At 34.4% G+C, this 21,999-nt stretch overlaps 5 protein-coding genes across 16 annotated transcripts; 2 read left to right on the forward strand and 3 right to left on the reverse strand.

The window, feature by feature from the left end:
- Window positions 1-408: 408 nt before the first annotated feature.
- Window positions 409-2,807, forward strand: LOC127150975 (uncharacterized). Its single transcript, XM_051090049.1, has 5 exons — window positions 409-657; window positions 742-1,599; window positions 1,803-2,174; window positions 2,412-2,498; window positions 2,586-2,807. The coding sequence occupies exons 1-5, from the start codon at window positions 550-552 to the stop codon at window positions 2,805-2,807; spliced, it is 1,647 nt and encodes a 548-aa protein (XP_050946006.1). The 5' UTR covers window positions 409-549.
- Window positions 2,808-3,251: 444 nt separating this feature from the next.
- On the reverse strand, window positions 3,252-6,099 carry LOC127150976 (uncharacterized). Its single transcript, XM_051090050.1, has 3 exons — window positions 4,979-6,099; window positions 3,970-4,751; window positions 3,252-3,802 (listed from the first exon to the last, which is right to left on the reverse strand). The coding sequence occupies exons 1-3, from the start codon at window positions 5,913-5,915 to the stop codon at window positions 3,377-3,379; spliced, it is 2,145 nt and encodes a 714-aa protein (XP_050946007.1). The 5' UTR covers window positions 5,916-6,099; the 3' UTR covers window positions 3,252-3,376.
- A 925-nt stretch (window positions 6,100-7,024) lies between these two features.
- Window positions 7,025-11,257, forward strand: LOC103498730 (uncharacterized). 8 transcript variants are annotated; one of them, XM_051090070.1, is made up of 4 exons: window positions 7,077-7,360; window positions 7,930-8,072; window positions 8,497-8,577; window positions 10,103-10,417. In XM_051090070.1, the coding sequence occupies exons 1-3, from the start codon at window positions 7,228-7,230 to the stop codon at window positions 8,545-8,547; spliced, it is 327 nt and encodes a 108-aa protein (XP_050946027.1). In that variant the 5' UTR covers window positions 7,077-7,227; the 3' UTR covers window positions 8,548-8,577; window positions 10,103-10,417. The 8 variants fall into 8 exon arrangements, 7 of the variants coding, with proteins under 7 accessions (XP_008459687.1, XP_050946027.1, XP_050946026.1 ...); XR_539638.3 differs by lacking the exons at window positions 8,497-8,577; window positions 10,103-10,417 and adding exons at window positions 9,856-9,939; window positions 10,891-11,257 and having other exon boundaries at window positions 7,080-7,360; XM_008461465.3 differs by lacking the exons at window positions 8,497-8,577; window positions 10,103-10,417 and adding an exon at window positions 10,891-11,257 and having other exon boundaries at window positions 7,025-7,360.
- Window positions 11,258-11,389: 132 nt separating this feature from the next.
- LOC103498731 (uncharacterized) lies at window positions 11,390-13,386 on the reverse strand. Its single transcript, XM_008461467.3, has 3 exons — window positions 12,848-13,386; window positions 12,456-12,733; window positions 11,390-12,070 (listed from the first exon to the last, which is right to left on the reverse strand). The coding sequence occupies exons 1-3, from the start codon at window positions 12,965-12,967 to the stop codon at window positions 11,536-11,538; spliced, it is 933 nt and encodes a 310-aa protein (XP_008459689.2). The 5' UTR covers window positions 12,968-13,386; the 3' UTR covers window positions 11,390-11,535.
- A 4,659-nt stretch (window positions 13,387-18,045) lies between these two features.
- On the reverse strand, window positions 18,046-21,679 carry LOC103498728 (uncharacterized). 5 transcript variants are annotated; one of them, XM_008461460.3, is made up of 7 exons: window positions 21,100-21,679; window positions 20,736-20,804; window positions 19,434-19,553; window positions 19,261-19,335; window positions 19,013-19,147; window positions 18,518-18,659; window positions 18,046-18,358 (listed from the first exon to the last, which is right to left on the reverse strand). In XM_008461460.3, exons 1-7 carry the CDS (start codon window positions 21,421-21,423, stop codon window positions 18,201-18,203), a joined length of 1,023 nt encoding a protein of 340 aa, XP_008459682.2. In that variant the 5' UTR covers window positions 21,424-21,679; the 3' UTR covers window positions 18,046-18,200. The 5 variants fall into 5 exon arrangements, with proteins under 5 accessions (XP_008459682.2, XP_050946033.1, XP_008459684.2 ...); XM_051090076.1 differs by having other exon boundaries at window positions 19,434-19,559; window positions 21,100-21,476; XM_008461462.3 differs by having other exon boundaries at window positions 20,736-20,823; window positions 21,100-21,243.
- Window positions 21,680-21,999: the final 320 nt, after the last annotated feature.

Below are 21,999 nucleotides of genomic sequence, written 5' to 3' on the forward strand. Positions count from 1 at the left end.
GATAGTCTTGAGGGATATTTAGTTTGTTTGCATTGGGATGTTAGTAGATAACCATTTAACGGGCATTGTTGTTGCCTAGGGTCTATCGTTGATATGTTTCAATCCCTGATAGTCTTCGAAGATGTTTAGCCTGTTTGACTTGGGAAATTAGTAAAAGCTCTAGTCTAATTTAGATTTTGTGTGTTATGTTGCTTAGGGTCTGTCAGTGATAAGTTTCTATCACTGATTAATGAATTTGGAGGATGTTTAACTGGTTTATGATGGAATGTATAACATGCTGATCTGTTTTAGGTTTGTGTGTTAGTGTATAGGGTTAGGGTCTATCAGTGATAATTTAGTTTAATGTATATTTTTAGTTTAGTGTATAGGTTTGTGTGTTAGTATATATTTTTATGTGATGTTGTTTATGTTCTATCAGTGATATGTTTCTATCAGCTTGAAGGATGTTTTACTTTGTTTATGTTGGATTGTTATTATATGTTTGTATCACTGATATGTTTGGGGGATGTTTAGTTCATTGGGTTGATGTGTTTGTTGTAATTTTAATAGATGGATAAGAAAAAAAATATTATGGAAAGCGAACCAAATGAAAAATGTGCAAAAAGAGTCTCAACACATGAAGCTTCATCAAGCAAAAAGAAGATAAAAAAAGAGAAGGTATTCCATTATATATATATATATATTGTTTTGTTTCTAAGTTAGTATGTTGCATATTTGTAACAATTATTTTGCTCTAAACAGGGAAAACAATTAATTATTCCCAAAGAAATGTGGAAGTCAACCTTAAGAATCACTGTGTACTGTAATCTACAAACTTCTGACCATATTATCGAAAGTTTATCACCTAGTTGTCTAGACTTGTTTAAAGAAGGACCATTTGGGCACTTGTTAAATTTAAAAATGACAAAAATACCTTTACAACTATTAGCACACTTGATTAGAAGACAATGTGTCTCAACGGACAACAATGTTCTTCTTTTCAACATCGAAGGTAACATTGTGGAGTTTGGACTGCGAGATTTTTGTTTGATTACAGGATTAAATTGTGGTGAATATCCTATAGAAGATGTTTTAGATGCAACGGAAGAAAATGAGTCTATGGTTAAACAATTGTTTTTTAGAAATAACACTTCCATTAGTAGACAAGAATTGAAGACTGCTTTTAACTATCACTGTAAATACTGCACCGATGAAGAAGAGCTAGTAAAATTAGCCAACCTTTACTTCTTGTACAATGTTTTAATTCCTAAACAAAATCACAATATGTTGGATTTAAAACATGTAAAGATGTTGGATGATAAAGAGAAGTTTAGGAATTATCCTTGGGGAAGGTTGTGCTTCAGTCTTACAAAGCAATTCATTCAAAATGCGGTGAAATCCAAAAGAAAGTCTAAGAACTTAGAAACAGAATCTAAAGCGTGTGCCTTTCTACAAGGCTTCCCTATGGTTCTAGCTTACTGGGCATACGAAATACTTCCTCAACTTGCTAGTGGGTATGTGACAAGAATAGGGAAAGGGTGTCCAAGAATATTAAATTGGGAATCCAGTGAACAACTCGATTGGCAAGATCTTGAAGATAACATCTTTCTGGAAAAAAATGTAAGTTTCATTTGTTTTCGTTTCTAGTATTTTCTAAATTTGTTGTTACTAAGTGATAGATCCATATTAGTGATAGATCCTTATCAATGATAGATCCTTATCAGTGATAGATCCATATCAGTGATAGATCCTTATCAGTTATAGATCCATATCAGTGATAGTTTCTTTGTTGTTTAACACTGATTATATATTTTGTTTTTTAGCTATCTGTGGTCCCCATTGTTGCATCAGAAGAAGAAATGAAATCTGAGTACTTCAGATATTTTTTGGAATTAGAAAATGATAAATTGGATGAAGAAGCATGTGCTATGAAGGAAAGCAATATGGCAAAAAGAATATCTTCTTTACATGAAGATATTCAAGATTTAAAAAAACAGCACAAAGAAGATTTAGAGTGCTTGAAGAAGGGACAAGAGGAGATTGTTCGTTTGTTACTTTCATTGACAGAAGTGGTAAATCAAAGACTTTCGCACAAATGTGAAAGTGAAAAACAATCTCAAGAGCCCTTGGAAAAGAATCCTCCTCCACCAATAAGTTTAGAAATGATTGATGCTGATGTTGATAAAGAGAAAGAGGTAAAATTACTAATAGTTCTTTTACTTTTATTTTTTCCAAGACTATTATGTTTGTGTGTGAAAAGTCTATCAATGGTAGAATTGTATCAATGATAGACTATTCTTTCTATGATTTAAGTCTATTAGTGATAGACTATTCTGAAATTTCAATTCTGATTCAAAAGTCTATCAATGATAGGATATTGACAATTTCTATAATTCTTTTCATTGCAATACTAATATTAATATCTGCAAAAGATTGAAGATAATGAGGAAACCGAGGAAGATGATAATCATCGTGAAAATAAGTCAAAAATGGTGCATGACACATCAAACAAAGTGAAGGTATTATAATAATCACATTTTGTTGTTTTATGATAGACTTAATGTATATATGTAGATAAACTCTAATTCAATATTATATATTTTCAGGTTGTTCAAGAAAAGGCAAAAGTGAAAATTATGGAAATAGCGACGAATATTGAAAAAGCTAGGCCGAAGAGACAACCTAAACCATCAAAGAAAGTGTTGGAGAATGTGAAAGAACAAAAGAATGTAAGAGGCAAGAAGAATGATTCTCCAAAACCAACAAGATATTCTCCTAGAATAAGGGATCTAGCACCTAGTTTTGATTTGCAAATCTCTCAATTATAAGTAGATGGATATTGTAGTGCAGTAGTTTTGTTGATATTTGTGGTAGACTTCACATTGCAAATCTCTTAATATTTAGTAGATAGATATTGTAGTGCAATAGTTGTTTTGTGGATGTTTGTGACAGAGTTCACATTGGACCTTCATATGCTGTTAGTTGATTTTACTATATTAATCAAGAAAAAGTTTTTTGTCTGTCTTTGTTTGCATTGAGATTAGTATTTATTGAACCATTCCTTTCATCAACTAAATCCCTTCTAGTTCCTTCAGTTGTACATTGGTTCCTATCATTGGTGATGACTACACAATAAAGTCTATCCTTGATAGAAACTATCTATGATAGACTTTATAGTGGATTACTTCATATTATTACTTTACAAAATCTATTGTTGATAGAAACTATGTGTGATAGACTTTACAATAAAGTCACTTTTACTTTTATAGTCGTGAGAAAAAGGTAGATTATTATTGAACGGTTTGAATCAAACAAATAGAAAGTATTTACTACACACACAAAATAAATGCTCTATATGCTAAAGCTAAAAGTTTATTATAGAAAACATAATATCACGTCACTGTAAAAATGGTGGAAATTTGCAATTTCTACGATTGTGACCAGCACGATGACAATGGCTGCATCTTGAGTGACTTTTCTTCTCGCCAATTGATAATATTCTTTGTTTTCGCGGTCGTCCTGCTCGACGCTTGAAAGTTGGAGGTAGTATGTTATTCTCAATCCCAATAGATTTCCAATTGGCATGGTTCCCAACCGGACGAACTGATCCAGTATAAGTTGAAATCAAAGTACTTGACAAAAAATACTTGGAAACAAAAGAGTAAGTATTCATATTACGCCCACGAAGAACAGCAAGAGCGTGGGCACATGGAATTTCATCAAGATCCCAAACGCGACAGGTACATGATTTGCAATCTAACCGTACAATAAATTGTTTTCTTCCATCAATCACTTGAAATTCAACATCATTAATAGCATTAACCTGAAGAAAAAAAACTTAGTCAACATATATGGTTTATCCCTGATAGAATCTATCGCTGATATAAACAATCACTGATAAGAATCTATCAGCGATAGAGTCTATCATTGATAGGTCTTGTTACATTACCCTTTAACTAAATAAATAAACATTGAAACACAAAAACTTACTGTGAAGCTTCTTGAGTTTTGATGTTGAATTCGTAATTCTCCCTCAGCCCAACTAGTTAAAACAGTTCTCATACAACATGCAACTTTTCTTCGATCATAAAACCAATTTTGAAGTATTTGTCTGATAGAATCGAGTAATGCTGCAACGGGCAAATCTCTAGATTCTTTTAGAACTGCATTTAAGCTTTCTGAAATGTTTGTAGTCATCATTTGATATCTTTTCCTTGTACAATATGCTCGAGCCCACTTTTCAAAATTAACCTTACTAAGATAGTCTCGTATACTAGGATACATAGACTCCATCCATCTCATATTAGTCTCAAAATCAACAACTGTATATGCTTTTCCACATCTAAAGAAGAGCTTATCAATTATAGGGTCCTTATATATCAACTTCAAACTTTTTAGAAGGTGTTGCAAACAAACGCAATATTCAGCATTTGGAAAAACATTATGAACACTTTTTGGGATACTTAAATGTCGATCAGATATTACAACTAAATCTTCCCGATCCCCTAAACTATTCTTTATATTCTCAAAAAACCATCTCCAGGATGCATCATTTTCAGAATCTACAATACTAAAGGCCAATGGGAAAATTTGATTATTACCATCAATTGTTGAGGCTGTCAAAAGAGTTCCACCATATTTAGATTTCAAAAATGTACCGTCAACTGATATATTGGGCCTACAATATTTCCATCCTTCAATGCATGCTCCAATAGCCATAAAACAGTACTTAAAATGTCCCTCTGTATCAGTTTCATAAGCAGTGAATGAACCTGAAATAAAAAATATTATTAAAATGTCCCTCTGTATCAGTTTTACTATAGGTCTGTCACTGATATGGTTTATCACTGATAGACCCTATAGTAAACCACCATAACACCAGTCGTCTGATGATATGCTCATTTACTATAAGGCTTATCACTGATAGAACTTGTCAGTGATAGACCATATCATTAAAAGCTTGATTGATGATATATAAATTGTAAGAATAAAAACATACCTGGGTTAATTTCTTTTAGTTTCATGAAAAAGTTTGGAATCAAGGCATAAGATTCTTTTGCTTCACCATTCAAAGAATTCATAACAAGTTCCTTTGCCCTCCACGCTTTATAGTAGCTAACATTTACACCAAGTTTAGTACGCATGTGAATCATAATATCATTTGGAGTTGAACGATCAAAAGAACTAAAGTCTTTTCCAATACAATCACTAATCAGTGATGAAGATGCTTGTTTATGAGTAGTTTGAATAACATTTATGGAGCAATTGTGATTAGCAATATACTTCCTTAGCCGCCATAATTCCCCACCCTTGTAACGAGATGCACGAACATACCATGGACAATTATCTTGGGAGCACTTAAACTCAATAGATTTAGAATTTGATCTCACAGTCTTGAACTCAAAGTTGTTCTTTATAGCAATGTAGTAAAATGACTTTGATAGTAATTCCTTGCTAGCAAACATATCCTTTTCTTTCAAATAAAATGTAGAAGACAAGCTACTAACATGAATATCCGTAAGAATTTGAAAATCGTCATCAATGGAAGAAGAAGGCAGCAAAGAACACAAATTATCCATCCCACTGTCAACAACACTAGACCATTCTAAATCCATATCAGGGACATGAGCAATAGCATGGGCAACTAATGGATGTCTTGTAATTTGCCCTTTAACTAAACTTAGAAACCAAGTAACATCTTTATCTTCTTGAATTTGAACCACAGTTTGAATATTAGTGATACCATAATCCAATAAAATTGACAGTTGTATTGAAGAAGGAGATGCATCAAATAGAACTTCTCTTAATATCAAACTCACAAAATTTTCAAAAGACATCATCTCATCAACCAATACACCTGTAGTCTTGTAATTCAAGTAACTATTTGTATCATCCCACTGTCCACTGTGAAACACTACTATGGGAAGTTTAATCATAATTCCAAATTACTGCAGAATGTGCAAAAAATAGTGTATTAGTGCTAGAAGACAAAGTGTCTATCAGTGATAGACTTGTATCATAGCGTATTAGTGATAGACTTCTATCAGTGATACACTAGGATACAAGTCTATCACTATCATTAATAAATGAAAATGATAGACATGTAATTCTGCAAGAAGATGAATTCATATCCAAGATTACAAACAGAAAAACTAAAATACTAAAAAGAAAGAATCTAGAGATTTAACGAAACTAAAATGAAAGACTACATACCAGATGATTTAATGAAACTAAAATGAAAGACTACATACCAGATGGTTGGAGGCGGAAGAAGTTGTGGTTGGAGACTGAAGATGACGACTGGTTGGAGACCGAAGATGACGACTGGTTGGAGGCGGAAGAAGGCGTCGTTGGAGGCGAACGAAGGCGTCGTTGGAGGCGGAACAAGGCGTCGTGCGGAAGAAGGCGTTCTTGAGAATGGTAAGGCGGAAGAAGTGAGAAAATCGTGGAGAATATATTGGAGAAGGAGAAAATCACGCAGACGAATGAAGGAGGAGAAATTCGCGCCAGGATTGTTTTTAAAACAAGGGTAATATTGGAATATATTTTAAAAAAATCATCAATTTGCTATATTTGCAAATTGTTTCATAAATTGCCATATCCTTAATATTTTATACCAAATCTGTTATACATTACAAAAACTCATATATTTAACAAAGTTCTTGGCTTAAAATTTTCCAAGGGTAAAATGGGAAAACAAACAGAAAATCAAATCATCCTAAATTCATGGTACGGTAGTTTTTCTTTTTTTCTTTTGCTATTTCTTAAAACAAGATAAGAGTCGATTTTCTAAAATGAAGTATAATTATAATAAATAGCAATTTTTAGAATAATTATTAAGTGTAACAATATTTTTAAAAAATTATAAATATAGCAAAGTATTGTTGAAAGAGTTTATTAGTATATATCAATATTTGAATAGATTTTGTTATATTTACTGTTATACATATAATTGCCGGCCGTCCCTTAAAAAAGTTGGATGTCCATTCTAATTACCCTTATTCTTTTAAATATCAATGGGCCCAAATACGAAAGGGGCCGGGCTGAACCTGCTTAGCAAAGGATGCATGACAAAGGTCCGATGGAAACCCTCATAATACGGTACGGCCATTACCCTTTTTCCCTTTCTCACAAAGCCGAAAGAATTGCAGGACAATAAGAAGACGAAGAAGATTGAAGGAAGGAAGTGGGAGAGGATATCATACAACTTTATATCCCTTGATAGCGTCTGACAATTCCTTCCTGGATATGGCTGAGAACAAAGGGGTTGTGCCTCCACCCCACGATTTGAATGCCAAGTGGGATGCTTGTCTTGATTTGACTCTGCGTCGATTCGTTTACTCTTCCTTCGCTGGTGCATTTGGTGGCCTCCTTTTCTTCAGTAATGATAATCATAATTCTTTCTCACCCATTCTGTTTTCTTATTTCCACTTTTTTATAGTTTCCTAATCTTCACATGGCGGATGGGAAACATTGCAGTTTTAACCTAAGCATTTCTTTCTCTTGCTATTATTTCCTATAAATTGGAATTGCATGTTATTCTATTGGATCAATCGTATGTTAAGATTTTTTTCGTCTGTCGATTTGGGATGTATGTTTGTCTATGAATGAAAGGGATGTACAGATTTATTCTAGACAAGACTATAAACTTAAATTTAGGTTCGCGTAACTTGGGTCTTCACATATTTGCTGACAATTTTTTTTTCTGTACTACTCGTGTATCCATTTCCAAATGTCAGAATTTTCCACGTTTTTGTTAAGAAAACTTGTGAATTTTAATCCAGTCAGCCAATTGCGGACATACAGGACTTTTGCAAAATAAATGGCTTCTTTTGTTGTTTATGTTGAAGTACCGAACTCGTTAATCAATGTGTTATCATGCTTCTGAAACTTCGGTTGTTTGATGCTAATAAACTCACTAATGAGCACTGTGTCGTGATTAACAACTAGGGAGTCCGGTGACTCGTTGGGCATCTATTGCTTTTGGTGCTGGATTGGGCATTGGGTCAGCATACACAGATTGCAATTCTTTATTTCAAGGTTCCACCGCCAAATTCACGTCTCCAAAAATCACTGAGGCTCAACCTTCACAGGTGAAATTCACATTTACAGTAAAATCATCTCCTTGAATTAGGGTGTGTTTGGAATACATTATCAAGTGTTTAGTTTAAAAAATAAGTCATTTTGGAAAAAGGTTAGGTGTTTGAAAGACACTAAAAACAGATTTTGAAGTTTATTTTAAATAAAAATGAAATTTTTGAAAAAAAATTTTCTTAAGTCAATTCAAACGACCCTTAGTTTGTTTAACATGATATTATTTGATCAACCTTTTTTATTTGATAGGGTGTAATATGTGCCAGACACACAACTCATCCTGAAAGCACATACAGTATTTTTGACGAATTGTCTGTTGAATACACTACCTTTTTTTGTAATAAATTGTCCATGTGGTTGGGACACCATACTAACATTTAATAAATTGTCCATGTGGTTGCACCTTTATTTTGGTGAGTTTAGATAGGTGGTGGGGCTGAGAGCGCTGTTAGATCATTGGCCAATCATTCTTGAGTTTTCAGAATTACACTTGTGACCCTTCAGGTTTGCATATCTGGTCAAACATCTTTCTTCTAAGTCCCCTTGATCATTGAGATGGAATGAATCAGTAGCTGGGATTAATCTGGCAGAGATGAAGGGTCTGTTGGATGATTCTTTGAAACAAAAACAAGAATCCATAAAAGTGGAGTTTGTTGATCTGGTTAGTAGTTAGGTAACAAAATGTTAGTTGAAATCAAAATATGGTCATTTGGACTAGAGGAGACTAACATCTTTTGGTCAGTGGTAAAAAGCAAGAATTCCATTGGGCTGATGGAAAATGGAAGAGGAAAGATCATTTGGAAAGAAAAGAAAATTGAAAAAGAAATTCTCTCCAATCTTTATAGTCCACATGTAACTAACAAACCGTTTATCAATGGCATTGATTGGTGTTCGATTACGAAGATAGGGAAGGGAGGAGATTAGAAAAGCAGCCTTTGGGTGCAATAGGAACAAATCCCCAGGTCCATGTGGGTTCACTATGGTCCTGGAGATTGTCTAAGGGGGATATTGAGGGACTTTGTGGGATCCTTGGGGTGTGAGAAATGGTAGAATTCTTAAAAGTTAGGAGAATGGCCCTTTGGATGTTTGGTCCTTTGTTATATTTCATGTTTCCCTTTGAGCTTTGATTTTAAACAGCTTTTTAAATTAGTCTATGGTCTATTTTGCACAATTGGAGCCTTTTTCTTGAATTGTGTTTCCTTTTGAGGGATTGTCTTTTTTATCCCCTTGTTTCTTTCCTTTGTTATCAATGAAAGTTATTTCATTAACAAAAAATAATCAACAAACTTTTGAGAAATAAAGTATCTCCAACGTGTCTGCCCAACATTTCCCAAGAAATTGACTTGTTGCCATGCCTGTGTCGTGTCCTGTTTGATGTTTGTGCTTTTCTGGTGTCTTAGGTCTCTTGGTGGGTATTATATGTCCAAAAATTTAAATCTCATGTTTATTTCTATCCTTGTTTATGTAGCTTTTGTGAAAAAGTAAAACTGATGGCACCTCTTCTATTATAAGAAGCACATCCACGGATGCAGGACACAAGTACAACACGACACAGCGAAATGTCATATTTTAAAAATCTAGTACACGACACAATAAGGAAATGTTTCTTAAAATATTCTTTTTTAAAAAATATATAGCATTTCTTAGTAAAAGATGCATTTATATGCTTAAAAGACTTAGCTTCATGTATTCTACTCTCAAAAGTTATTATTATTGTCATATATGTGTCTTTTTAGTATATTCAATCGAGTGTTCTATACATGTCTAATGCATTTGTTGCAGTAACAAGTGTCCGATAGATGTTCACCCAGCGTCAAAGTGTTCATGTGTCGGACAGGTTCATGGACATGCTAGCCAAACTAAAGTGTCTGTGCTTCTTAGCTTCTATTTGTTCTTCATCCAGAATTTCTTGTACAATTTATTTTATTCGGTGGATTTTGATCTTTCTTGGTGCATTCATAACAGAATAATGACAACTTTTTAGTGTTTATAACAGAATAGTAAGAGAATAATGATGATATGGTGATAGGTGTCCTGATGGTCCTTGTTAAGGAATGTTAGTACGGAAATATTGAGAATATTATTTGGAGTTATGTTCGAGTTGAGGATTATAAATAGGAGTTCAGGCTTTGGGAGGGAACTGGAGTTCTGGGAATGCTGTCGTGTGAGAGAGGCATGCTGTTTTGTGAGAGATAGCCCTCCCAAAAGGTTATGGTATCCGATCTGTTTTTCTTTTATCATAATTATAATGTGTCTTATTTCTTATTTTTGACAATAGGAAAAATATGGGTTGGAGATTTGGGACCTATGAAGCAAAATAAAGGAACCTTAAATTGAGTGGGCATCTTTAATGTATTTGTATTTTTCTTAGTTTGGGATGGTTTCTAGACACGGGGAAACTTGTCGAAGTAAGGAAAAGAACCAAACCTAGCCCACTTAATTATAACCGTAATGATAAAAATTAAAATTAAAATAAATAAACCCAACTATGGAAAAGAATCTAAAACGTCAAGTTGCTTGTCCTCGTTGTGCAAGCACATTTCTAATATTTGCTTCACAGGAATAGCTAGTCTTTTAGCTGCTACCTTTTTATTATTGTTGTTGTTGTTGTTGTTGATATTTATTTATTTTAACATGTAGTTTGGTTTCTTGTTATGTAGAAATTGATGTCCGTATATTCATTCCGTTCACATTTTTTTGTTCATATATTTGTAACTGAAGGAGAATCCATTTGCCGTTTCCTGAAGTTTCTAAAGCAGATATGATTTGTCGGCATTTTTATTTTTTAATATCTGGTTGGCATTTGGTTTTATCCAGGAGGGTCAAGATTAAGGACAAATCATGTGAGAAGCAAGCCGTCTTGAGATTGAATGGATGTGAAACCGTAATTTTACTTGAGATTGTTGAAGCTTACGTTTCCCATGTTTGGTTTCCATTGTGTAATACAAACTTTTTTGCTTGTTGACATTATATTTCACCTCCATGCACGCTGCAGATTTTTGTAAGCATCTGTAACTTTTCCCTGTTGCTCATAGAGTTTCCCGAGCTGGAGAGGAAAAAAGAAATCAATAAGTACTCTTCTTGCCACCCTCACTTTGTTTATCTAATTCATGCTTTGACAACCATCTTTTGTATCATACTCTTTGCAGTTTGATGGCTTATGTAGTGGGGAAACTTGATACAATATTTTGGACTCTGGTTGATGAAACTTAGGTTTCGCTTTTGTTTTTGTTTTTACCATTTTAGTTATAACTCGTCTGATATGGATCGTTGAAATTTTAGCAAAATCAATTTTAGCCTAGAAATTATGTACACATTGATCCCACCAATTGAAAGTATGTGTTTATTAATGACTTCATCGCATTGCTGAATTGCGCAAAAGTGCGGCATCCCCCTGGCCTTCGGCATTTTGGAATCGAAGTAACGGGGACAAGAATCAGATTGATTTCATTTATTACTATATTACCCATGGCAGTTAGCTAAATTATTAGTTGCAATCAAGCCGTGATGTAGCCAATTTCTAAGCATTAGAAAAGCCTGTTCAGCATCATCATCTTCTTCTGGAGATCCAGGATTGTGAACAAAGCCATGGCCTCTTCCTTCAAATATCACTAACTTGGAACCTTCTCCCATCCCTTTCTCCAAATCCTTCATGACACTCACTGGACAAAGTGGGTCATCGTCCCCTGAGATGAGCAACACAGGAACCTTGACTTTGGTGGCAAGTGATGGATCTACCTCAGTGCCATAGAGGGAGGCTCCAATCAAGAAACAGGCACCCTTGTCTCGAGCTAGAACATCTATTACTCGGCCTCCTCCATAACCAAATCCTATGATCCCAAGCTTCCTTGAGAGGCCTGCCGCTGAAAACTCGTCGGTCAACCATTTTGTTACTGTTCCTATGTCTTCTGCAATCCTCTGCATCTCTTGTTTTGCAGAGTGTTGAGCTGGCGGTTTCTCCCATGGATCTTCGTTAACTAAATCTGGAAGTAAGACACTGCAGTTCAACTTCAGCAAACAATTGTGGCGTCGTTAAGAGGGAAAAAAATGCATTTGGCACAAAATGTTACGGGACACAACTTTTAAACCTTGTTTCAAAGTGTATTTTTAATTTCAATCTAATTTACTATCATTGATTCTATAAATGTATAGGTTTGAAAATTTTCTACTTTTTATAAATATTTTTTAACAATTCTTCAAAACAATGTTTATTAATATTTTTTTTGTAATTGAAATTTCTTAAACATAATTCAAAATGAAAGAGCAATAAATATTTTTCTATTGTTATAATATATATTTAGTTAACTTTGATTTATTATTTTAACATTTACATATTATTTGATACAAAATTGGAATTGAATGTGAATGTTAGGGCAGCATACTTGAAGCCATTGCAAGCGAGACGATAAGCAAAGTCTCTAATGGAAGAATCTTGAAAGGCAAAGAGATCGGACAAGAGAAGAATAGCAGTTCCATTATTGTTCTTGACTGCCTTAAAGAGATATGCAGGAATTGAATGATGAGGTTGTTCCCCAATTGAAAGCTCCATTCCATTCACTAGTTCACAAGCGTCATCATCATCATCCTTCACTCGGCCCTTTACGCTATAATAACGCAGTTTACCCTTCCATTTCCAATCACCCCAATTATTGTATTTCCACTAAAAAAAAGAAAGCTCAATCCTTTACTCTTAAGAAAATGAGGATTCCATCATAGTAGTAAACATGTTGGGGAATACATTTAAGGTAGAGAAGAAAAGGGAAAATAAACATACAGAAGGGAGAGGATAAGCAAATTGGGAGTAAGGTGGCTGAATTGGCTTCTCGACACGGCGGCTACTGCTCCCAGTTGGTGGAAGGGAAATCAACTGCGCTCCGGCAGAGGCAAATCCCATTCTCTCTTAGCCAACAAAAGATTTGCAGAGCAGCCAATGGATGACGTCCAAAACAAATATCCTAAAAATATCCTGTTGGGAGTTGGGGACATAAAATCCCACAGACGCAACCTATAAGTTTCCATGTAGATCACCAATTTCTTATCTTCATTTTTCTTTTAAACTTATCTTCTTCTTCTTGTTGTTTTGTCCTTCCTAAAATATCTAGATAGACTCCATTGACACTAGACAAATGGATCGACAATCAATGAGGGGAAAACAACTCAACCCGCAAGACAAAATTAATTGTGCGGTGACAAGCTCTGCACAATCCAACTTGCTAGTATTAAGTTTAAAGTTTAAACGGTAGAAATGATTGTAAGTCTCTTTCCGTAACAACAATGGTGGGTATTAAACGCCATCTAAATAAAATAGGTTGAATAGACACAAGGTCAATTTACCACCGTCATCTATTAGGTATACAATGTTAATTACAAATTGACATACTTGTTTAATGACGTGAGATTTTTCTTTTATCAGATGTGAGGATGATTCTGAACTAAAATCATAAGCTAATCTTCATCATATAGGTATGAAGTCGCAAGATTTGATGCTAGTTATGAATTGCCATCATGAGTAACCGTCATTGTACAGATGACAGTTTTTATGGTAGTTCTAAACAACCCTTATAACCAACTCGTCGCAAAAACTTACGATAACACTTGGAAAGTTGGTATTTTCCAACCCATAATTATAATTCTAAGATGTTAGTTTAGAATCGACATTATAGGCTAAATCATCGACCTTTGCAAAAGAGTCCCTTCGAGTTTTTTTTTAATTGATCGTAGATATTTTTTGAGATAAAACTCTAAACTTTTACATCTATAATCCTCAAATAAAAAACTCCAAGCACCTAAAATAGAAACTAGAAATCCCAAATCGATTAGCTTGAACAACAAAGATAAAAAAGATTTTAAAAAATAATAATAAAAAATAACTAGAGTTCAAGTCATCATTTTCTTAATATCCCTTTGGGGAAGTTAAAGTTTTGTTCAAATGTGGTTTTGGGTCGTACTATTGGCCTCCTAAATGAACAACTTATGAGACTAAACCTTTATTTAAATGTGTTAGCGATTCGTCTAGAGATATAACCCCAAATATTTTAGCTCGTAAATGTAAACCTTGAATCTTAAGAATTTCCAGGTCTTTTAAAGAACAAGAGATGATTATGGATTGTGTCTATTGGTTTTTAAGTTTATATTAAAAAGAAAAAACTTGGAAAAGATCTCACTAAGGTTGACGGTGATTACACCCGAATCAAAGAACTCTTGAAAACCTCTTAAGACAAATGTAATGGCTTTGGTTAAAGGAGGAATTTTATTTTAATGAATTAGTTAAACATGACATTTGGGTAATATGATTCAAGTAACATAAAATCATTGGAGTTTTATAGTTTGAGCATCATGGTAGCCTGGAACAAACAAAGAAAGTAAAGATCGACAAGGAAAGGGGTTGACAGCAGGGAAGGGCCATTTCAAGACAAACAAATTTTGTTGGTAATAAGTATGAGGTGTACAACATGTAAGGTCTTTGATTCATGCAAGGATGAGGGGTAAAGAGGTTAGTAGGAGGTGTAAAGTGATTAAGGAGGTGGTCAAGTGTTGGCCATGCAAGCATGAGGTGGAAAGTGTGAGAAGGAGGTATCCAAAGCAAGGACCTCTACAAATAAAGAAACTTTAGAGAAGGAATGCTACCCAACTACTCTTGCCATTTACCACTTTCCAACGACAAAATCTCCTAAATTATGTCTAGTATTAAGGATAAAGTTGCTAGACCAAAAAGAGTTGAGGAAGAAGACTAACATTGGGGTTGAAGCATAAAAAGTCATTTATTAGGTTACTTTGAGCAATGCTGAGTTTTCAGAGGCTATAAGATGCATCTCTTGTACTTAAAAGTTGAAATCTTGAAGTAAGCTAGCTAAGATATTTCTAAGCAAATTTGTAGAAGGAAATTTCTGGATTAGAGTTCTGAATTTTAAGTTATTAAGCTCAAAAGTTGAGTTATGCTTCTAGTTGAAAAAGCCACCAATTTTTTAATATTGCATCGAGTTGCAGAGCATCAAGGTGGGGTAGCACACAAGTGGCCTTGGTGGTCCCAAGGGACGCGACACCATGCGCACAACACCACAACGTGCGACAGGGGAGGTTAGCAAGCGACCCATGGCTCTTGTGCGCGTGCCAAGCCTGCTGCCTATGCATGCACATCGACCAGCCTTTTGGACAATTTTGAGAATTTTTGGATGTTTTAGCAATTTTTGCTTGAAGTTTAGATATTTTCTAATTATTAGGGATTAAATGGAGTACAACTATTTTCAGGATAAGTGAAATTCTGTGAAATTTTTCAAGCTAAGGAAGGAAGGATCAAGTGAGTGAGTAAAACTTGTTTTAAATGTTGTTTACCAAGCATGGTTTCAAGTTATACAAGCAATAGCTTCTAAGCTAAATTCAAGTTATGCAAGTATTTGCATTATAAATGTTTTCATAGAGTTATGCCAATACTCTACAAATTACCTCTGAATGTGCACACATGATTTCCAATTACTGATGCTATGGCTTTATAGAGGAGCCTAGGACGATTACATTAGTGAAGGCATAATGCCTATGTGAGGAAGCTCCGGTTCAACTTGACATATGTTATGTTATGGATGTATAGTAGGAAACTGGTATGAAATAGCTTAAGGTATTTATGGATGTGTTGAGGAATCTTAGAAAAGTTTCTAAAAGTTTTACTCTGTACTATGTTTTCAATGATTATATGTTTAAACCTAAAGCATTGAGTATAACTATTTAGAAATTATGTTTTGAAAATATCATTCACTAGGCATTTTCAGCTCATTCTTTCAAAATGTTTTTTCACTTTCCAAGTAAGGATCATGTTGCCTAAGTCGAGCTTATTGTTGCCATGTCAACCAGTCTTTTAGAAGAAATTGCAAAGTTGTTATGATTATGTAATACTGTTGTGAGAAGAAATATATTAGAAGTCTAGATATGGTCAAAACCTTGTGAATACCATGTTTTATATAAGATTGTAATAAGATGAGTTGCACTTAATTTTCCTTAAAATAAAAATGAGTTTTATGCTTCCGCTGAATTTTGAATTAAGTCAGGGTCTAAGAAGTTAGGATCAACAAGTATCATCGAGTAAGAGACAGTATCGATTGACTTCACATCGTCTCTCGAGTTAAGAGTAAGTGGTTCGGGAGGGAGTGTGATACATAATCTGTTAATACAAAATGCATAAACCTAAAAAAAGATCAAGCACCAATTACTACTACTTTGAAGCCTTGTTTTTATTTTGGCATTCAAATTAGTCTTAGAACAGTTTCTATTATTTATTTTGGTTCATGCACCTCTTTAATTTAATGATTATGGGCGGATAAGTGAATGATTGTATTTTTTGCAAGTTCTATGACACAAATATTACTTAAGGATCACGATTGGCGCTCCTTCTTGGTGGACTAAGGTGGCACTCAGAACGTTCAAAAAATGGTTAACGTTATAGCCTACTAAAAATGATCATATTTTTTGCTAATATCAAAAAAACTTGAAAATTAACATCTAACTAGTAAGTGGTCTCATTTGGAGGAATATTAAAGTTTTTTTTTTAGAAAAACTTTACCAGTGATGTCCCAAACTAGGATTTATCTTGGTGTCCAAACTAGTCATCCAAAGGTTTCTTTAATTTGTTTTGGTCCTGCACTTTTTTAGTTAAATTATTATGGGCTAATAAGCGTGGGATCGTATCTTTAACATGGTTTATGGCACAAGAAAATGAGCTAAGGCTCGCAATTGGTGTTCCTTAATGGTGGATCGAGATATTCACCAAAAATGTTCGAAAAATGGCCGCTGCTATAACCTACAAAAGAAATGACTCAATTTTGATCAATGTCAAAGAGTCCCACACTTGACCCTTATATGGTCTCATTTTGAGGAATGTTGGAATTTTATTCCAAAAAATTGTTCAGTGATTTTCAGACTCAGTTTTTATTTTTGCATCAAAACTAGTGTTTTGTTGGTTTTTTTTCATTTTCTTTTGTTTTGCAATTCTTTAGCTCGATTAGTAGGGTTGATAAGTGTGGAATCGTATCTTTGGAATGGTCTATGATGCAGAAAAATGAACTAAAGGTTACAATTGATGCTTTTTAGTGGTGGACTAGATTGCACACAAAATGGTCCAAAATAGTCAATGCTATGGCTTAAAGAAAATGATCCAATTTTGGCCAATGATTTAATTTACATCCAACTAGGAAGTGGTCTAATTCGGAAGAATGTGGGAAGATTTTTCCCAAAAAAAAATATCAATGATGCTCCACACTCAAATTTTATTTTTGCATCAAAACTGGTAATCCAATTTCATCCATTTTGGAGGGGTACAATTGGCCTCCCCAATGAGGTCCTTTCATTTTTCTCTTTCGTAAAGTCTAAAAAATTTCCACGGATAAAACTCCACATGTTCAAAACCCATTATTTGAATATGTAACACCAAAAAAAAAATGAATTATTTGATACTTTCCTATGTTGATTTTGTTGGAACCGTATTTGATCGAATGTTTAAGAAATTTAAATATGAATTGAAAAAAATAACATTAGGAACAAAATGATCTCAAGGCATGAAACAAAGCAAAAAGGAGCCAAAAACAGAAAGTAGGAGACCCCTACAACGCTAACCTTACTGCTGAAACTCGATGCTGCAGGACAGGACAGTGCCTCGACTCTATAACCTTACTGCAACACTACAAACAGGTTATGTTAAATTTGGCCCAATATCCCTCACCATTGTTATTTCAGCTCTATACAGTTTCTTCGTTTCTTCAAGTTTTCATGTAGACTTTGTGGTTTGGAGGCCGAGAGAGAAACTAGAGCTATTTTCAAGTGGATTTGGAGCCTGAAACAATCAATTCTACCTTGAAATGGAGTTGCATTGTCGAATAACGCCTACATTCATGATTGAGGTTGGTTATCACGATTAAGCGGTTGTACCCACGTGTACCAATGTCTGTCCTTTAATTTATTAGATCAGTTTTAAGAAAAGAAAAAACAAAAAACAAAATAATTAAAATAGCATAAATACGTTTTAGGATTGCATGTATGGCCAACAAAGTAAAATGAACTCCCACGTTGACAACTTCACAACCTTTCATGATTGGGGTTGGTTATCATCACCACGGAATGTCCAAGCCATAGTTTTCAGACTACTAAATTTCAATTGATTGTATAGCAAGTTTGGCTGCCACCGTAGAAATATTTTCTTTTATTAATTTCAATGATTTATTTAGCCTTTCAAGTGTATTCTTCATATCCATTGCCTTGAGTTTTTTTAGCTGCAAACTCTGTAATTCAGATTTAGTTGATCCTGAAAAATAAATAAATAAATTAATTAATTAGATCATATTAACTTTAAAACTTAGTTTTTTCCTGAAAAGGAAATTAGAACTTCTATTGTAGAAACTCAAACTACAAGTTCAACTAGAAAATGAAAGCAAATAGGTTGTGCGGTTCAAAGAGAATTTACCTGAAATTGGTTGGAAGGCTGCGAACGATACTCTTTCGGCCAACGATGGTACAAAATTTTGATCAATGTCCACATATATACCCTTTACAGCCCAATTAAGTGAGTTCAGTATTTGAGTCTGCAACAATACCTCCTTGGGAGCCTGGTTATTCAGTTGTAGAGAATGAAATGATGTACAAAAAGGCATACCACCAAAGCAACTAGAAAACTCCTTCATGGCAGATTCCCTGAAGGTGTCTCACTTAAAGGTTAAGTCGTTCACTTTTCCCCGGGAACCCACTGGAAATGGGACATGGCGTTGGGAATGGGAGGGAAAATTAATGTAACCAAAAAACATGAAATCGAAATTTTCAGACCTTTGGAAATTTTGCTTAATCAGCTGAAAACACAATTTTTTACCCTTCCAAAAACCCACCCAAGATCTACTGCCCCACAAGTGCCTTCCAGTTCAATTTCTTAGAAACAACTGCTGCTGAGAGAGGGAAAAAGCCATACCTTCAATTTGATCTCCAAACTATTCAAATTATGAAGAACGTTTTTGACGTCCATCACTTTTGAACTTAACGAACATTCATCTTGAACAATATTATCCCTCACAGATAAAATTCTGCCACGTAAATAAGGATCCACCTGGAAAGATAGTATACCATAAGATGGTTAAAATGACCACAAATTAGCATTTGATTTTAATTCATTTACGGGTAAATAAAGAACTGGTTTTAATCAATTCACTTATCACTTGCTTGCAGAAGCTCAATGATTTTGACGCGTCCAATTCCTCTGATGGTAACTAATGCCCCCACCTGCAATCTCTCGACCTGCAATTAGCTGAAACTGCTTGTAGATCAAAATATTTTCATGTGTATACGTTAAAGATATATACGTATATATACATATTCAATGTTTTGAAACTTACATTCTCAATAAAAACTAAACAAGCATGTCTAGCTGCAAACGATATTTCCCTTGATGAGTCACTGACAGCGACAGGATCCAACACAAAATGCACGAAAAGTTTGTTCTTCCTAAATAAAGACTGCAACTAGTATGCTCAAGTCAGGGCTGATTTGAATAAATAGAGCAAGTAAAAATCTTTTTCTAAAAAAATGATGACATTACATACATCTCGGTTTTTTTTTTTTTTTTTTTTTTTTTTTTTTTACAAAAAGCAAAAATTTCATCGATATATGAAAAGGAAGAAAAAAATAAAAAATAAACCCTCCCCTAGAAGAAGAGGGAGAAAAAGAAAAGAACCAAAAATGCCAAAAAGGTAAACCTAAATTCAAAGGCTAACCAACCAACCAATCAACCACCACAGTGGGACTGAAGCAAGCACCACTAAAAAAATTAACTGAAGAATATCATAATGTCAATAAAGGAAAAGCAGGAAGTAGAAAGATAATCAGCAAGTCGAACAGTTTGGGGGCCGAGAAGAAGTTCCATCCCTTCCAAACAAGGAGAAATCACTCATCTTGATCCGCTATTTGCACAAACCTCATTCCTTTGGTTTGCAGCGGAGAAAACCAAAAAGAATATGAAATATTTACAGGTTGAGGAATGCATGCAGACTCAAAATCTTATCATAGAACAAGGACCAAATTGGCTCCAGCAGCAGAACATACCAAGGAGTTATAGAATACATGATCACATGGAATTGAAAGCAAATAGATAAATATGATATACATATATGTACACACACAGAACTTAAGCCACGGATAAGTAGAAGACTGACCTTGTTTCCATCCCACTTGAATTAAAACTACTATTTCTAAGTGAAAACAAAAATATTTTAAAACGCTTAAAAAATCATTCCAAACATGCTCGAAAACTATGGACTACTAGCACATTAAGCCTATTCAAATTAAAAAAATCGTACTGCAAAACCAAACCCCATTATCATAATAAGAAACAAAAACTTGGTATCTTCCTGTTTTAAATTGTTCTAACTTGTAAGGGAGATAGATCCCACTAAGATGTTAATGCATAACAAAAGATTAAAGACGCAGCTGATGGACAGCCTCACAGATCAGAACACAAATCAATATGATTAGCCAATCTAAAAATGAAACAGCTACATGATGTTAAGATTTGTACACCATAAAAGACAGAAATTTGAAAGCGCGTCCATGCAGGACAAACATGCGCAATTCGTAGCAGCAACCAGACTTGATACACAAATGTGACATTATATAAGCTAAATGTGTATAAAAGTATGTACCTCATCCAATAGAGCTAGATACCTGGCTTCATAGAGATGCAGTGTTTTACTCTCCGACGGAACAAGAACCTGCAAAGCAGGTAAGAATCTGGAATACAGTTTTAAACGAACAAGAAAGAGTCGAGTGTTGTAGCAGTTGATGAAAGATAAGGAAGATTGGAGGGGATGAAAAGACGTTATATTAAAGAAGAGCTACAGAAAACATTCAAGAGATAGCTAAGAAAAAGAGAAACAAAATCCACCATGGACACAAAATAGAAAGTAAAAGAAGGAATTGATTTTTGTTCAGATTACATAGGTTTGGGGATTTGGTGCAGAGCTAATAAAAGTTGAAGTAAATGCAGAGAAGGGGTTGGTGATTTACGTCATTGACACCAAAGGGAAGCAGCGGAAGGTCCAGAGAGGTGGTTGCATACACAGACAAATTCCATCTTCTCTCGGCAGAAAGTAGGGGAGGTTGTGCTTGAGAATGAAATATTCTGTTCTTGCTGAAATGGCGTTTAGTAATGATCAGGAGGACCCTACTTATACTTCTACTTCTAATTCTAATTCTACTTCTATTTCTGGGAAGGAATGAAGAAACTCTCCTCGGATTGGGATTGCAAACCAAAGTGAAGGAACCAGCGAGATTCGGAGAAATCCCAGTTTGAACGCTGCAACTCATGGGACCCATAAGCATTATCCTCATCCTAGATTTACCATTTCTTTTCTTTCTCTCTTTCTTTTATATGATACAACAATCACACGTCACCCAATACGTACAGTTGAGCACAGAGTTGTATCACCACTAAGTGGTGGAGATTTTTTATAACTTAGCCATTGCCGGTATTTTCTTTTCACAACCACTCAAAGTCACCTACAAATTTATTTGATTGTGGGACCTCTCGACAATCTTCTGGACATCTGCTATATGAAAGATGCTGATCTCAATTTCAAGGACAATTGTCCTAACTCGCTCAAGACATGCAATCGAACGGAAATATAAAAGGCAGAAATCATATTAACCTCGACGAGTAGATTTTTAGGGCTTAGAAAAAAAAGCATTAATGGAGATTTCAAGAAATAGTAGACGAACAAAACAAATTTATAGTGGTTCGGCTAATAGTGCTATGTCCACTTCGAAGTAGCCATGGAATTTTATTCAACTTCTTCCAAGATCAAACAAATTTAGAGAATTTCAAAGATGAGTTTTATTCCTCTAGAACTTTTTTTCTCTCTTGCTGATTTCTAATATAAAGTTCTCTCTCTTGCTGATTTCTAATAT

Source organism: Cucumis melo, chromosome 9 (genome assembly GCF_025177605.1).
Source record: "Cucumis melo cultivar AY chromosome 9, USDA_Cmelo_AY_1.0, whole genome shotgun sequence".
In the NCBI taxonomy this organism is placed as follows: Eukaryota; Viridiplantae; Streptophyta; class Magnoliopsida; order Cucurbitales; family Cucurbitaceae; genus Cucumis; species Cucumis melo.

What these genes read in the sequence shown, in the direction of transcription:
- LOC127150975 (XM_051090049.1), top strand. Translation starts at nt 550, where the DNA reads ATGGATAAGAAAAAAAATATTATGGAAAGCGAACCAAATGAAAAATGT. An exon ending in ACATCTTTCTGGAAAAAAAT is followed by an intron (nt 1,600 to 1,802) that starts GTAAGTTTCATT and finishes TTTGTTTTTTAG; the next exon opens with CTATCTGTGGTCCCCATTGT. An exon ending in ACACATCAAACAAAGTGAAG is followed by an intron (nt 2,499 to 2,585) that starts GTATTATAATAA and finishes ATATATTTTCAG; the next exon opens with GTTGTTCAAGAAAAGGCAAA.
- LOC127150976 (XM_051090050.1), bottom strand. Translation starts at nt 5,915, where the DNA reads ATGATTAAACTTCCCATAGTAGTGTTTCACAGTGGACAGTGGGATGAT. An exon ending in ACTAAAAGAAATTAACCCAG is followed by an intron (nt 4,752 to 4,978) that starts GTATGTTTTTAT and finishes TTTTTATTTCAG; the next exon opens with GTTCATTCACTGCTTATGAA. An exon ending in AAAACTCAAGAAGCTTCACA is followed by an intron (nt 3,803 to 3,969) that starts GTAAGTTTTTGT and finishes TTTTTTCTTCAG; the next exon opens with GTTAATGCTATTAATGATGT.
- LOC103498730 (XM_051090070.1), top strand. Translation starts at nt 7,228, where the DNA reads ATGGCTGAGAACAAAGGGGTTGTGCCTCCACCCCACGATTTGAATGCC. An exon ending in TGGTGGCCTCCTTTTCTTCA is followed by an intron (nt 7,361 to 7,929) that starts GTAATGATAATC and finishes ATTAACAACTAG; the next exon opens with GGAGTCCGGTGACTCGTTGG. An exon ending in CTGAGGCTCAACCTTCACAG is followed by an intron (nt 8,073 to 8,496) that starts GTGAAATTCACA and finishes TGGTGAGTTTAG; the next exon opens with ATAGGTGGTGGGGCTGAGAG.
- LOC103498731 (XM_008461467.3), bottom strand. Translation starts at nt 12,967, where the DNA reads ATGGGATTTGCCTCTGCCGGAGCGCAGTTGATTTCCCTTCCACCAACT. An exon ending in TTGCTTATCCTCTCCCTTCT is followed by an intron (nt 12,734 to 12,847) that starts GTATGTTTATTT and finishes TCTTTTTTTTAG; the next exon opens with TGGAAATACAATAATTGGGG. An exon ending in CTCGCTTGCAATGGCTTCAA is followed by an intron (nt 12,071 to 12,455) that starts GTATGCTGCCCT and finishes GTTGAACTGCAG; the next exon opens with TGTCTTACTTCCAGATTTAG.
- LOC103498728 (XM_051090076.1), bottom strand. Translation starts at nt 21,423, where the DNA reads ATGAGGATAATGCTTATGGGTCCCATGAGTTGCAGCGTTCAAACTGGG. An exon ending in ATCTAGCTCTATTGGATGAG is followed by an intron (nt 19,560 to 20,735) that starts GTACATACTTTT and finishes TGAGCATACTAG; the next exon opens with TTGCAGTCTTTATTTAGGAA. An exon ending in AAATCATTGAGCTTCTGCAA is followed by an intron (nt 19,148 to 19,260) that starts GCAAGTGATAAG and finishes CTATCTTTCCAG; the next exon opens with GTGGATCCTTATTTACGTGG.